Genomic DNA, 14,911 nt, shown 5'->3' on the forward strand with positions numbered 1-14,911 from the left:
TCTATGGAATTCTCCAGGCCAGAATAATGGAGTGGGTAGCCTTTCCCTTCTCCAGGGGATCTTCCCAACCCAGGGACCGAGCCCAGGTCTCCAGCACTGCAGGTGGATTCTTTACCAGCTGAGGCCCAAGGGCGGCCGAAGAATACTGGAGTGGGTAGCTTATCCCTTCTCCAGGGGATCTTCCCAACCCAGGAATTGAACCAGGGTCTCCTGTATTGCCAGAGAAGGCAATGGCAACCCACTCCAGTACTCTTGCCTGGAATTCCATGGACTGAGGAGCCTCGTAGGCTCGCTAAGAGTCAGATACAACAGCGACTTCACTTTCACGCAATGGAGAAGGAAATGGCAACCCACTCCAGTGTTCTTGCCTGGAGAATCCCAGGGACGGGGGAGCCTGGTGGGCTGGCGTCTATGGGGTCGCACAGAGTCGGACACGACTGAAGCGACTTAGCAGCAGCAGCAGCAGCTCCTGTATTACAGGTGGATTCAATTAGATTCAACTAGGAAATCAACTAGACTTCAACACAATAAACTTTCAAAGTAACTAAATAAATAGCTGAATGAATAAATAAATAAATGCATTCATACATACATATGTATGTTCATAAATCTGAAAAAAACCATCCCAGGAGGTTTCATGCCTGCTCTCTATGGGAGTATGCTATGGACCTACTCTATTACATCCCTCTTCTGCCCTTGAGAAATGAGTCACTAAATTGTTTTTCACAAAATGAATAAAGACCCATCTGTATGATATCCCACACTTCCCAAGGTGCTTTTGCTGACACTGGCTCCATAAGTCATACTGGAAATGGCAGAAAAGGTTATCTTACTAAGCTCAAGAACAATCTGCATATAAAATAGTTGACTCTGAACTACAGATTACACTCCGAGCTCTTTGCTCCTTACACAGGAGAGCTAAGAGACCTGAAAGAGAGTTGAATTTCAAATATGTTTTGTGAGTGAGAAAAATAACAAAACCTCAAAGATGGCTTCTTCCTCCTGATACCCAATGATAAAAGGTGTACATGAATGACTGAAAGGATTGAGCCAGAAGGAAGGGGGGGTGTCTCCTACAATATCACAAATCTGTTCCTGGATTAATAATAGGAACCCAGCTAATAATGAATGATCCACTTAGATTTAGAATTTTACATATCCAGAATTATCTTATCCCCTCCTGATGATTTTTTTTCTAATTAACTTTTTTAGGTTGTGTCATTGGAGATTTCTGCCTTAATAAAGGCCAATTCTTAAGTCCTCACACCAGGCTCTGGTTGGCCCTATTACAGCCTTGGGCCCAGTGTTACCTCATCCCACAAAGACCCTCCCAGTACTCCCTATCCCCTTTACCCATTTCTTTCACCCCAACTTATCGCCATTTGATATGCTCTATATTCATTTATTTGATTATTGACCATTCCCCTGCTCTAGAATATAAGCTCCAGTGGGGCACGAGCTTTGTTTTGTTCATAATAGTACTTGTTGCACAGAAAGAGCATGGTACATATGTGTTGTGTGATAGAATAAAAACTTATTAGGAAAGAAGATGATAAAACCTATTCTCCCTCACAAACTCAGGAAGGATCAGGGTGTATCACTTAGTGTACTGACAAACAGGCTATAGGAAGAGATCTGTCTTCTTCAATTCTGTCTTCACTTTGGCCAAGACTGAGTATGCAAACAGAAGGCAGCCCATATATTCATACTTTCTTTTATAGATGGCTGGACTGTTAGGCAAGTACTCCAGACTTGCTCCCTGCCCCAATCTCTTTATTAGGCTCCAGCAGCCTGAAGGATCAGAGGCTTATTTTGGTTATATAAGACATGACCTCTCTCAGGTCAGAACCTTGAGAAACACACTTGCTCATAGCCAGCAGAAATTGAGTAAGTCTCCTGGGGCATTACCCCAGAGGAGGGATAGAGCCTTTGACAGAGCTTGCTTAAATGCTCTAGGTCACCTTGGTTCACTTCAGGCTCCCTAGAAGAGATGGACACAGGCAACCTTGAGGGACCTGGGGAGCTCATAGCACTAGCAGCGGGTCAGCATCTCCTGAATCAGAATTGAGCTAACACTCAGCTCTCACCTAAGGGGGCACTATGGATGCCTCTTCATGACTCTTTAGCTTTAGTTTCCTTATCCTTGTAGCCACCTTCTGCTGCCTTCTGATGATGATGAAACTGAGTCCCATAGGAGGGACATGATTTATCCAAAGGCACCCAGCCAGTTAAATGCAGAAACAGCATTAGAATTCAGGACCAGTGCTTTTTCATTTATGAATTTGCACTTAATTATTCATGCTCCTAGATCTCAACCTTCTCAGTTTCAAAACTCTTCAATTGTTGGGCCCCAAAGAGGAGAGTGAAACAGTTGGCTTAAAGCTCAACATTCAGAAAACTAAGATCATGGCATCTGGTCCCATCACTTCATGGCAAATAGATGGGGAAACAGTGGCTGACTTTATCTTTTTGGGCTCCAAAATCACTGCAGATGGTAACTGTAGCCATGAAATTAAAAGACACTTACTCCTTGGAAGAAAAGTTATGACCAAGCTAGACAGTATATTAAAAAGTGGAGACATTACTTTGCCAACAAAGGTCCATCTTGTCAAGGCTATGGTTTTTCCAGTAGTCATGTATGGATGTGAGAGTTGGACTATAAAGAAAGCTGAGCAGCGAAGAATTGATGCTTTTGAACTATGGTGTTTGAGGAGAATCTTAAGAGTCCCTTGGACTGCAAGGAGATCCAACCAGTCCACCCTAAAGGAGATCAGTCCTGAGTGTTCATTGGAAGGACTGATATTGAAGCTGAAACTCCAGTACTTTGGTCATCTGATGTGAAGAGCTGACTCATTTGAAAAGACACTGATGCTGTGAAAGATTGAAGGCAGGAGGAGAAGAGGACGACGACAGAGGATGAGATGGTTGGATGGCATCACCCACTCAATGGACATGAGTCTGGGTAAACTCCGGGAGATGGTGATGGACTGGGAGGCCTGCGTGCTGCAGTCCATGGAGTCGGCACAACTGAGTGACTGAACTGAACTGAATTTGGTGGAGAAAAGATTCCATGGATCATTTAAGTAAGTGGCAGCATCAAATTCTACTGCTGGGTAGGGAACATGGACACAAAAGGAATAGTCAACACCTGAATACAATCAATCTGATTGAAGAGAATGTTCCAGGGCTCTATTGCTAGCTCTTGTGGAAACTACTTATCAATGAGATAAATGATGCTCCTTCTGATTGTGCAAATAAATTTGTATTAGAGCTATATTAAATACAATGAATAAGGCATTGATTTATTAATTTATTCATTAATGATAAAATTTCTGGCAAGACTAATTCCAGAATCTTTCAACCCTTCCTTCTTTTATGTTCAAACACTTCTGTTCATTTAAATTTCTCTATTATCTCTATTATTTTTCTTTCTTCTCACTGTATTTCCTGTGAGATGAACCTAGACAGTAAAGAGATTATCTTGACTATAGACATGGGGAAATTGGAACACATAGGTGTTAGGGATTGCTTAATAAAGAGAAAGTTAGGACTCTATGTCACTCATCCATATCTTCCATTTAGCCAACTGTCAAATCTAAATAAGCAACACAGAGGCAGAATATGCTGCCGATCAGGATAAGGTATTATTTATTTATTTGGCTGCACCATGTGGTATATGGGATCCTAGTTCCCTGTCCAGGGATTGAACCCTCACCCTCTGCACTAGAATCGCAGAGTCTTAACCACTGGACTGCCAAGGATGTCCCCAGGATAAGGTACTATTCTTATTATGTAGAACCATACTGCCTAAATCTTATTTATTTATAAAGGAATTCACCTGTGAATAATATCAAAGATTTCATTTTTGTTTGTGAGCAAAACTTCTAAAGGGCATTCATAAAACAGAAAAGACACAGAGCAAATGGGCAGAAAGAAGTAATCATTTTTAGTAAGATGCATAAAAAGTCTTTCCTGCAGGCCTCAGTCTATATATCTATGAATTTGGCACAATAATTATGTTTTTCACAAGACTCAAGAGTCTGTGGAAAACTAAAATACTTCAGAAGGCGATTTATATCACCTTGTCTTTAGCACATTGTGCAGACGTAATTCAAACAAAAATGATGAAGAGGGCAGCTAATATTTATTGAGCATTATAAGTGCCAGGTACATATTATCTCCCCCAGCCCTATGAAGTAGGAACTATTTTTATTCTCATAAAGATGAGGAAGCTGAAGCAGTGAGAGGTGAGGTAAATTTGTCCAATGTTACCAAGCCTAGTAGCCTAGTTCTTCCATAGGAGACGCCATGCCCATGGGCATGGGAGAGGTTTCCTTTGTTTCTCTAAGAGGTGGTTTTGTGGTTTGCACAGGGCTAAAGCGGACATACCGTTCTGAAATCCTCCTCGAACTTGAAAGCCCCACCTCCCGTGGCGCAGAGCGTGGTGTGCAGGCTGGAGAAGTTCTTCTCGCTGCCCATTTGGATGAACTTGTGCATTGCGCAGCTGGGGAAGCGGATGAAGTGCAGGTTCCCCTTCCGCCCGCACATGGTCAAGTTTTTCAGTTCCAGGTGGACATCTCGGATCCCGGTTTTCCCATAAGCCGTGTTAGAAGTCAAATACTTCCTGATGCTCTTCAGGTTCTCCACCTCCTCCTGCTCTTCTTCAGCTGTAATATCCTTCGGCTCAAAGTAGACCAATTTAACCAGCGTCCCACCGATGTCCATGCCGAACCACGGGAACGCTAAGGGGACAGAAAGACAGAGTGACCATGAATTCTGTACATTCAAGAAATAGTCAATAATGAAATGTCATGGTGTCGTATATGTATGCACATTTACCATTCAATTTACCGGAATTCTACTATAGGTGCCTAAAAGAAGAGACAGGCGAGGTGAAATACACACTTTAAAATGGTGCCCATGATTCTGCTTTCATCCCACTCAAGAGTCGACCTCAGAATTGACTATGAGATGAGAATAGGATTCTCTAAGGCAGTCTCAATTGCTGCTTGCCTCTCAGAGCTCCAGAATGTCACCAGATGGAGTGCAACTTCAATACTTAAATATACATGTTTTGCATACACTCTGGCTCCCAAAAGCTATTTTGTCAGAATTTCAGCGAAAGAAACAATGATCTGACACCAGAGGAAATGCTGCTATGCTATCTGTATGTACCAAGAGATGGTATGTTGACTCCTAAGCCTCATGCTCTCTTCCCAGAGCACTCTTGGATGATAATTTTCACGGTATACAATTTTTGCCTTCATGAGCTGACTTTTATACAATGTGACTCCACTGCTTCACTCAACAGAATAAATAGGAAGGAGAAAGGAGAGACAGTGGGTTATAAGAGCTGAGGGGCAGACATGATGAATTCCAGTGGCAACAGGAATCTGTTCTTCTCAAAGGAACAGATCGAATTACAACTCATTCCTTTCTTTACTAAGGAAGAGATTCTCTCTCCATCTCCAGTTGCCCACCCAGAAGTCCTCACCTCAGCCCTGTGTCTTCTCTCCCATCGATTCTGATTTTATTCTTGGGGAGGACCTAGGCATGAGTATTTTTCGAAGTTCCCCAGACGTTCCAGTTTGCACGCTTGTGTAAACTGCTAAACCACAAGAACCATGACCACTGATGGTCAAGCCTACAAATAAGCACAGCTCCTGACCAGGTTTACAACACAGAGGCATGTTTGTGTAATATTTCTATATATAAATATATATTTATATTTAATCTGCTGGAGAGGCTTACCTATGGCAAAATGAATTCCCATAGTAATTATTTTTATTGTTATTGTGAGTAATGGGCTGAGCTCCCTGAACAGGCTGACTTTATTTAGAGGCAACCTGGAAAATTAATACTGGGCTGTCAAATGCTTTGCAGTAAACACAGGGCAAACCCAAATGGGAATCTGAAATTTGGAGATCCCTTTTCATCTTCCTCAGTAGACTGTATGGGCTAAATCTGAACCTTACAGTAAAACTGAGTTTACATTCTAAATCAACTATACTCAGATCTAAACTAAAAAAACACAAAAACTGAGTTTAAAGACTTAAGAAGTTAAAATGGCTTCTTTCAAAAAGCTTATTTTATTCAGCCCCAGAGAACAGCCATTTGAGCCCTGGTCAAATTGGGCACATTATACCTAGAGATTACATTGCCAGGAACAGAACTAGGACTTAGAGGAAGTCTTCTTTCTAGGCAGCCCCACTATTTAGCCCTCTCCATCGATACATTGGGAAGGGAGGAGGAAGGAGTACATAGGAGGAAGCCATTCCTGCCTAGAATCTTCTCTCCTGTGCTTCCCTATTGTCATTTTGGTTCTGATCTAAGCCAGCTACTCCACACTTGGTAAGCAGTAACTCTAATGATAAATCCCAAACTCCCGAAAAGATTAAGAACAGCAGGGACTTCCCTGGTTGGTTCAGTGGCTAAGACTGTGCTCCCAATGCAGGGGGCCCGGGTTCAATCCCAGGTCAGGGAACTAGATCCCACATGCTGCAACTATTGAGTTCTCATATGCCATAACTAAAGATCCTGTGTGCCTCAGTGCAGATCAAAGATCCCTCGTGCCACAACTAAGACCTGGTGCAGTTATATAAATAATTTCTTTTCCCCCAAAAATGTATTAAGAGAAGCAAATTCCGGTAACAAGACTGTTAACAAATGTCCTCTTATCTTTGCAGAAGTTTGCAAAGCAAATCCCACACAGCTCAGTGTAGACTGGGAAGCTTGCCTATCCTAGCAGGAGAGAACAGAAACCTGGGAACAGTTCATCCCTAGCTCACAGATGACATTTCTTGGTCCATTCTCTAAAAATCAGTGTCAGCATGGCCCACAGTGTGCATGTGTGAGCGCTCAGTCACTTCAGTTGTGTCCAACTCTTTGCAATCCATGGACTGCAGCCCACCAGGCTCCTCTGTCCATGGGATTCTCCAGGCAAGAATACTGGAGTGGGTTGCCATACCATCCTCCAGGAGATCTTCCCTACCCAGGAATTGAACCCATGTCTATTACGTCTACCTGAACTGGCACGAGGGTTCTTTACCACTAGCGCCACCTGGGAAGCCCAACCCACAGTGTAATAGGCAAAGTCCCAATTCAAGATTCCAAACAACTGCTTCCCAGAAGCAGCAGCCAGTAACTAGCTCACATGAACTCCCTTCACCTCTCTGGATCTCAATTTCCTTATCTGTGAAAGGAGTGGCCTGTATAAGAATGGCCTCCAGTTCCCTCCCTCCCATAAACTTCCTGAGGATTTTTTTTTTTTTTTAAGAAACACATACACAAAAATCACAACCACCCACAATCAAATAGGCAAACCAGAACCCTAGTTTTAAACCCCACTGAAATATACTGTAGTATGTCAACAGGTGCCAGGTTATGCAATCAAGGTTGCAGGTATAATCCATTCTTATCCAAGTAGGAAAGACACCTACTACTGAAAAGGATGGGAGAAGTATATTCTGGAACACTGCTAGGATAACCATTTTTGAAAGACTCTGCTAACATCTATTAAAAGCACACATACATTTTAAAATGCAGTTGATTCCTCTCTTGGACCATGTTTTTTAAAGGATCAGTATTTGAGGATGGGTACAAAGAAGTTTACTGCACCCCTTCTTGTTGACTAGTCACCAAGTTGTGTCCAACTCTTTCATGACCCCATGGACTGTAGCTAGCCAGGCTCCTCTGTCTATGGGATTCTGCAGGCAAGAATACTGGAGTGGATTGCCATTTCCTTCTCCAGGAGATCTTCCTGACCCAGTGATCGAACCCATGTCTCCTATACTGCAGGCAGATTCTTTAACAGTGAGCTAACTTCCCACTACCTGCGAAACCCACTGCACCCCTTACAGTGGCCAAATGAAAGGAAAACAAAAAAGCAAGATCAAAACAAATTGGAAACAACATACATGCCCTTTAACAGAGAAACTTCAATAAAGTATGACTTTCCAAACCATGGGGTATTAGGCAGACATTAGAAAGAATGAATGAGATCTATGCTAGAGATACCACCAATCTTCTGAGAATGAGAAAAAAATAAAAAAGAGATACTTAGCAGTGTAAATAACTTAACTCCATCTGGTTTGGGAAAAAAAGGAAGGGAGAAAGGAAAAGAGGAAGGAGGAATGAAGGACAGTGGGCAGGCGGATGGAAGGCAGACTCCAAGTGTTTATGATTATATGAGCCCACAAGAAGGTATAGAAGGCCACCCCTTCAGGTTGTTAATATTGTTGGAGGATGGTGGGATAAGTAGATTGTATAGGTAGAGGCTAGAAGTCAGAGAAAAGCATGAGAAAATTCTATACTTAGAACTTTCAGTACATGAAGTAAAATAAGAATTCAGTGATAATGAAAAATAAGACATCTTAGTGCAGAATGGACAGAACAAGTTGTATGTAACCCAGAAAAGGCCCTGTGGCCTTTATGTGGTTGGCTGTTGTTAATTTAAGTACAGGCAACTGGAAAGAGGTCTCCCTTTTTAAAATGTGTCTAGGGACAGCTAAGCATTTTATAAATTATTTATAATTCCAGTTTCTTCTTCCTGTGTTACCTCCTCCATTTCAAAGCTTTTGTTGGCAACTCAGCAAAACAGTGGGGGGAAAGTGTAGAGTTTTGAAAATTCAGTTAAATGTCATATCAGCAGTTTGAGTTAAGGTAAAAGGGAATAAAGATCGGAAAACTATAGTTTAAATGGCAGTAGAAGTTGCTTTCACTTACTATATTCATTCCTTACCTTCATAAAAAATTAAATGCTCTTCTATTCACATTTTAATGCTTTTATAGGATACTATCATATTTTAAATGTTCAGTTTTATTTATCTTCCTGATATCAAGGGCTACCTAAATGATAGTCCCCATATATAAGCTGTGGTTGGAGACAGAAGAGAAAGGGAAAAAAGAAATCTGAATGCAGCCACCATCCATGACTCATGCTTTCTTTAATCCAGGGTATGCAGATGCTTTGATAAATTCAGCTGAACCACTGATAAGAATCTCTTCTGTGTTTGCCAGAAGTGATGCTCCTTCTAGATACAGAATATCTGCACTCACTCTTTACTCCTCCCTTTTAAACCCAGATGCCTTTTTTTTTTTTTTTTTTTTTTAGTTCAGAAGCCTCTAGATCAAGAGGACCCACATCTAGAGTTGACATTGAAATGACTTTGTTTCACCTCCTAATTTAGTGCCAACTGTGCATCAGCTAGGTTCTTTGACTGGGTGGGACTGTGGGATTCTCTCCTTTGGGGAGGAAATGAGTATTTCACGTGGAGGAAGGGGAGTGAGCCAAATACCTGGGAATCAGAAAAGCACCTTGTGGTCATCACTAGCGCTGCTGATCCCCTTCCCTCCTGGCCTGTGGCATCACACTGCCGGTCCTGGCCATTTTCTAATGGAGCTGGGCAATGTACCTAATCTAGCTAGTGAGTTGGGAATGGAAATGGTGTGTGTTACTTTCAGGCAAGAGCATTTACGGCGAGTGTCAGAGTCTGCAGAACTCCTTCTCTGTTTCCATAACCAGCAGAATTCAAGATAATGTTTGTTCCATCAGCCCGGACGTAGAGTGAAGATGAGGCGGATTGGAGCCCCAGTCTCCATCAATGGACTTACAGTGTGAAGGAGAAATAAACCTTTGTTGTTTTAAGGTACTGAGATTTGGGGGTTGTTACTGCAGGATGATGAAATGGTAACCCACTCCAGTATTCTTGCCTGGAGAATCCCATGGACATAGGAGCCTGGAGGCTACAATCCACAGGGTCACAAAGAGTAGGACATGACTGAAGCGGCTTATCACCACTGCAGGATGATCTTCCCCGTCCTGACTATTAAAACTTTCCATCAAAATCTTTGGCTGGTTTTTCCCCTGGAACCCTCCCTCTCTCCTGTAGAGCCAGATCCAGGGACTGTCAATATTGTTGATAAACATGTGGTCACTGAGTGTTAATAAAATGGTATGTAGGCTCTATTGCATTTATTTGCCTGAAAACTTCTCCAAGCACAAACTTGAATTGGTCATCTGATAGTAGTGAAAACCCTAAAATGAATCTATATTTTACATGGTGTGGTGAAAATATTTTTAAAATTTTATTGGTGGTCAATGGCTTTAAGACAAAGCCTATTTCTTAAAGACCTTTTCAGAACACTAGAATCGTCTCTGAGTGGGTACTTATGCTTCCTGCAGTAAATTGCAAGGGTTACACAGTGAGTTTCTAATAGTATAAATGAGTAAAGACTGAGAAGAATCCAAAATCAAAAACAAACACAGACACACAGAGAGAGGTTTCCTACCAAAGAAACAGTAATAAAAAGCTAAGGGAGCCTGGCACGAGAAAATCCACCTCCTTTCGAACAACCTACAGAGCTTTAAGGTGTTTCTGGTGAGGCGAGTTTCCTACCATCATTATTTCTTCACGTGTGTAAAGGAGGTGCTCAGTATTCAAGATTAGTTCCTCTGTGCACAGGTCTGACTTAGCAACCTGATGCTGTCATGACAGTTTCACAGTTTTCCCTAGGTTCACCAAGCTGAAATTTGTTGTAATAACTGTGAATAGGGAACAAAAGGACTGAGTTTCTTTCCCCACTCTTTGTTAATAGATTGTCAAGCAAACTAATAAGTAGGTGGGAAAGAAGTTTGGGGATTGTGTAATCAACAGAAAAAAGAGACTTTTCAAGTACTTTGGAAGATATTTTTATACTATGTGAATACTGATTATGTTCAAGTTGCCTAAGGACCTCTGCAAGTTAAAAACACCACCAATAACAACTTTAATTTAGATCCAAGTGTATAATACAAACTGTATTTCTTTAAAAATTTCCTCAGTGCTAGCCACCCCCCTCACTGTGTCTAAATTTGACTGACAGCATAATGAAATTCTCTGCTAATGTATTCATGGAAGCATTGAACTTTAAGAGGTGGAAGGGGTCTTTGGTCAAATTCAACACTTTGTTTATAGATAACAAAATCGAGGTTTGGAACGATCAAGGAATTATCCAAGGTTGATCACAGTAGGTAACAGAACCTATTTTCAGGTTCATGAGCCCACATATTCCCCATTTCGCCAGGCTGGTCTGAGTTGAGTTGTTAGTCACAGACAGAATGATTGTAGGCAAGTTTTTTTCTTGAGCCATTTACTAATCTGTAAGATGAATAGACTAACCCAACTAACTAAGGTCCTGTTAAACTCTTACATTTCATCATCCCAATTACACATATACAAAGTCCTCCAAAAGCATACTTTTAACAGCATAAAATATAAGAGTTGAAAACCTAAGAACTATTTAAGGACCTTGAAGAAAATGGTAAATGTAAAATTTAATAAAAAGGTTTCCATAACATTGTGAAGAAACCCATAATTATTGTACACAGAGCAGTCTGCTAAACATTAAATACTCTACGCAAAGAAACTTGAGTCATGGTTTCTTTTAAATTAATGCATACCAGATTTCTTGAAATTTTAGTCACATTGCAGCCCACTCCAGGATTCTTGCCTGGAGAATCCCCATGGACAGAGGAACCTGGCAAGCTACAGTCCATGGGGTTGCAAAGAGTCGGACATGACTGACAATTAAGCACAGCACAGCACAAAGGTATTGGAACACAAGCATTTCCAGAGTAGGCATGGGAATAGAAACGGTTGCAATCCTTCCTCTGGGCTATTTGGAAATACACATTAAAAAGCACCAGATTCCTATGCCCTTTGATACACTGGTTCCACTTTACCCTACACAAATAATTATGCATGCATTCAAAAATTTATCTTAAAAATCATTAAAGTTTTACTACTACTACTGAGGAAATGAATTCAATGTCCAAAAATAAAAGGTTGGTTATAGATGATTATCCATTAACACAAAGGAACAATGTATCACCATCAAAATCATTTTGCAAGATAGCAATTAATGACGTGAGGAGAATGTTCATTATGTAGTATTAGGTGAAAAGTGCAGGTGATTAAGTGGTACATTTTGTATGATTACAGTTTTGTGTAAAAATTAAACAGTTATTTGTTCCCAGAAAATAAGACTAGAAACTTCAGGCCAAAATGTTAACAGGCTTTATGGACAGTGTGTGCTAAGTCACTTCAGTCCTTTCCACCTCTGCAACCCTATGGACCATAGCCCACTAGGCTCCTCTGCCCGAATACTGGAGTGGGTTGCTCTGCCCTCCTCCAGGGGATCTTCCTGACCCAGGGATCGAACCCACGTCTCTTACGTCTACCTGTATTGGCAGGCAGGTTCTTTACCACCAGCACCATGTGGGAAGCCCATTATAGTGGGCTTGTGGTTTTTTTCTTCTTCTGGCTTTGCTGATAGGATGTTTTTCAATTTTTACAATCAATATGTTTAATTTTCATAAGCAGAGTTATTTTACAATTCTCAATCAAAAACTTCTCTGTAATGATGCAAGAGCAAAAAAATAGTTTTAATTTCACTTTAATGAACAGAGAGCAGATCTGTGGTCTTGCTCATGAAAAAGTGTGCCTGCATTTCCTCATCTCAATAATTTGGATTACTCATCTCAACAATTGCTTTCTCAAGCAATACTCTGCTCACATCAAGCGTGTTACCAGAATCTAAGATGGCACTATAAAGAAGATGTGATATATATACACACACAATGGAATACTACTCAGTCAACATAAAAGAATTAAATGTTGCCATTTGCAACAACATGGATGGACTTGGAAGGTATTATGCTTGGTGAAATAAGTAAACCAGAGAAAGATAAATACTGTATGCTACCCCTTATATGGGGAATCTAAAAAATAAAACAGACTAGTGCATATAACAAAAAAGAAACAGACTCACAGATAATAGAGCACAAACTAGTGGTTACCTGTGGGGAGAGAGGGGCAAGAAAGGGGTAGGAGAGTGACAGGCACAAACTATTAGGTATAGTAAGTTGCAAGGATATATATACAACACATGGAACATAACCAATATTTTGTAATAACTATAAATGGACCCTAACCTTTAAAAATTGTGAACCACTATACTGTACATCTTTAACTTACATAATATTGTACAGAAACTATATTTCAATTTAAAAGGTTGGAAACAAAAAAAAAGAGGGACTTCCTTGGCTGTCCAGTGGCTAAGACTTTCCATTCCAACACAGGGTGTGCCGGTTCCATCCCTGGTTGGGGAGCTAAAATCCCACCTAATTTGCGGTCAAAAAACCAAAACATAAACAACAGAAGCAATATTGTAACAAAATCAATAAAGACTTTAAAAATGGTCCACATTAAAAAAAATTTTTTTTTTTTTTAAAAGAAAAGGAATGACAGGGAAAGCCTGACACTCAAGAACAGAGTTGTTTAGCTAGTTAGATGCTTGACATCACCAGGGCTCTTTCAGGTAGGAAGAGACCTGATTTCCCCCAGTGTTGGCAAGGCACACCCCTGACACCCTGAATGTTAAACTTGGAATTCAGAACACACTTAAGAGAGCACAGGTATGTGTGTGGGGATGGATCACCACAGCAAAGGGCCCACATCCCTGTGTGACAATAGCCCTTCTTCCACTGACAAGCCTCAGATGCCCATCAATTTTCTCCTTCTCTCCCAGACAGGTGGGAAGGAACCAAAGGGCCGATCATACTCTCATATGCAAAAGGGGAACAGAATAGTGAGAAGAGTCCTTTCAAAGAATAATCCTTTCAGAACTCCCGAGGCAAGTAGAAGTATTACCACTACAGTCACCAGAACTAACTTCTGGATTTCACCACCTCTGCCATACAGGCTCCAGTTAACTGTTAGGCACCACAGGTTACATGCCTACCATATTTTAAGCAATCACAAAAAAATCAGAAGAATACATGAATTTTCAGGTCAAAGAAAATGCTGTCATACATAACAACACATCCAACGTTATAGCAACAGTCGTAAAATGCATGTTTTTTTTAAAATGGAGCAAGAGGCCCACAAAGTCAAGAGTGCCTGAGATCCATGAGAGTGAGACTGTGTTTATATCCTGCTCTGTGCCCAACCGCAGGTTAGAAATGATGTGATACCCAATCAGGGTCTACTTTGCACATGCAATTTGAACTGGAGCTCTATGATTTTCTTACAACTGTATTTCCTGAAAGCAACTCCCTCAGTTGGCAGCCTGAGCTCCCTAGCAGTTATGAGCAAAGAGAGCCCCGAGCAGGAGGACTAGAGACAATGTTTTCAAGGAGGGGCCCCTGGAATTCTCATGGGTCAAGTTCAAAACCAGAGTTCTAGCTGAATCAAAACGAACGCTCTTGAACGCTCTTCAGTATTGGACCACAATTTGAAAGTGAGAGTCAGAGTCTGAATGAGCTGTCTTTGCTCATAACTGCTAGGGAGCTCAGGCTGCCAACTGAGGGCAATGCACGGTAATGACCTGGCTGACGTCCCCATTCCCAGGAGGGACTTGGAAACATCTTATCGCTTGCTAATGAAATTATTTCTGGACAATTTATAACATGAGTGCCGCGGGTGATTTTCACATTTTAAATACAGCTTCTCAAGTTTCCAGTTAGCATTCAACCGGGACTGAACCCAGCAGACATGGGTCTAGAAATGTTCCACATATAATTAAATTTCATCATGTGCTCCTCTTTCCCAGTGACTCCCATCTGAAAGGTAACCAGGCATTCTTCCATAAAGAAGTAAGCTCTGGCAACAGCACTCATGTATTTAGGTTGGGCAGGCAGATATTCTCTGATTTGCAACCCATGGCACAGACAACCACATGAAATCAGAACAAACAGGTATACTGACATGAAAGTTATGTCTCTTTTTTTTTTTTTTAAGGTTAAGATTTGGGAGGGGAAAAAAGGCTTTGCAGGGCACCACTGTGGTGGCACCAGCAAATGTGTTCTTAGCCTGGATCGGGGCCAGGAGGAAGTGGGGCCAAGTTGGAGCCAGACATGAGGGGACACAAA

General features: G+C 41.3%; 1 protein-coding gene across 5 annotated transcripts in view; it reads right to left on the bottom strand.

Annotated features, from left to right (window-relative positions):
* PANK1 (pantothenate kinase 1) overlaps window positions 1–14,911 on the bottom strand; it is a 102,143-nt gene that overhangs the window by 20,682 nt on the left and 66,550 nt on the right. For all 5 annotated transcript variants that reach the window (XM_061162159.1, XM_061162158.1, XM_061162156.1 and 2 more), the window contains one exon: window positions 4,390–4,742. In XM_061162159.1, coding sequence (XP_061018142.1) covers window positions 4,390–4,725 — 336 coding nt within the window. In that variant the 5' untranslated portion in view covers window positions 4,726–4,742. The remainder of the gene's footprint in view (window positions 1–4,389; window positions 4,743–14,911) is intronic.

Source organism: Dama dama, chromosome 15 (assembly GCF_033118175.1).
Source record: "Dama dama isolate Ldn47 chromosome 15, ASM3311817v1, whole genome shotgun sequence".
Lineage (NCBI taxonomy): Eukaryota > Metazoa > Chordata > Mammalia > Artiodactyla > Cervidae > Dama > Dama dama.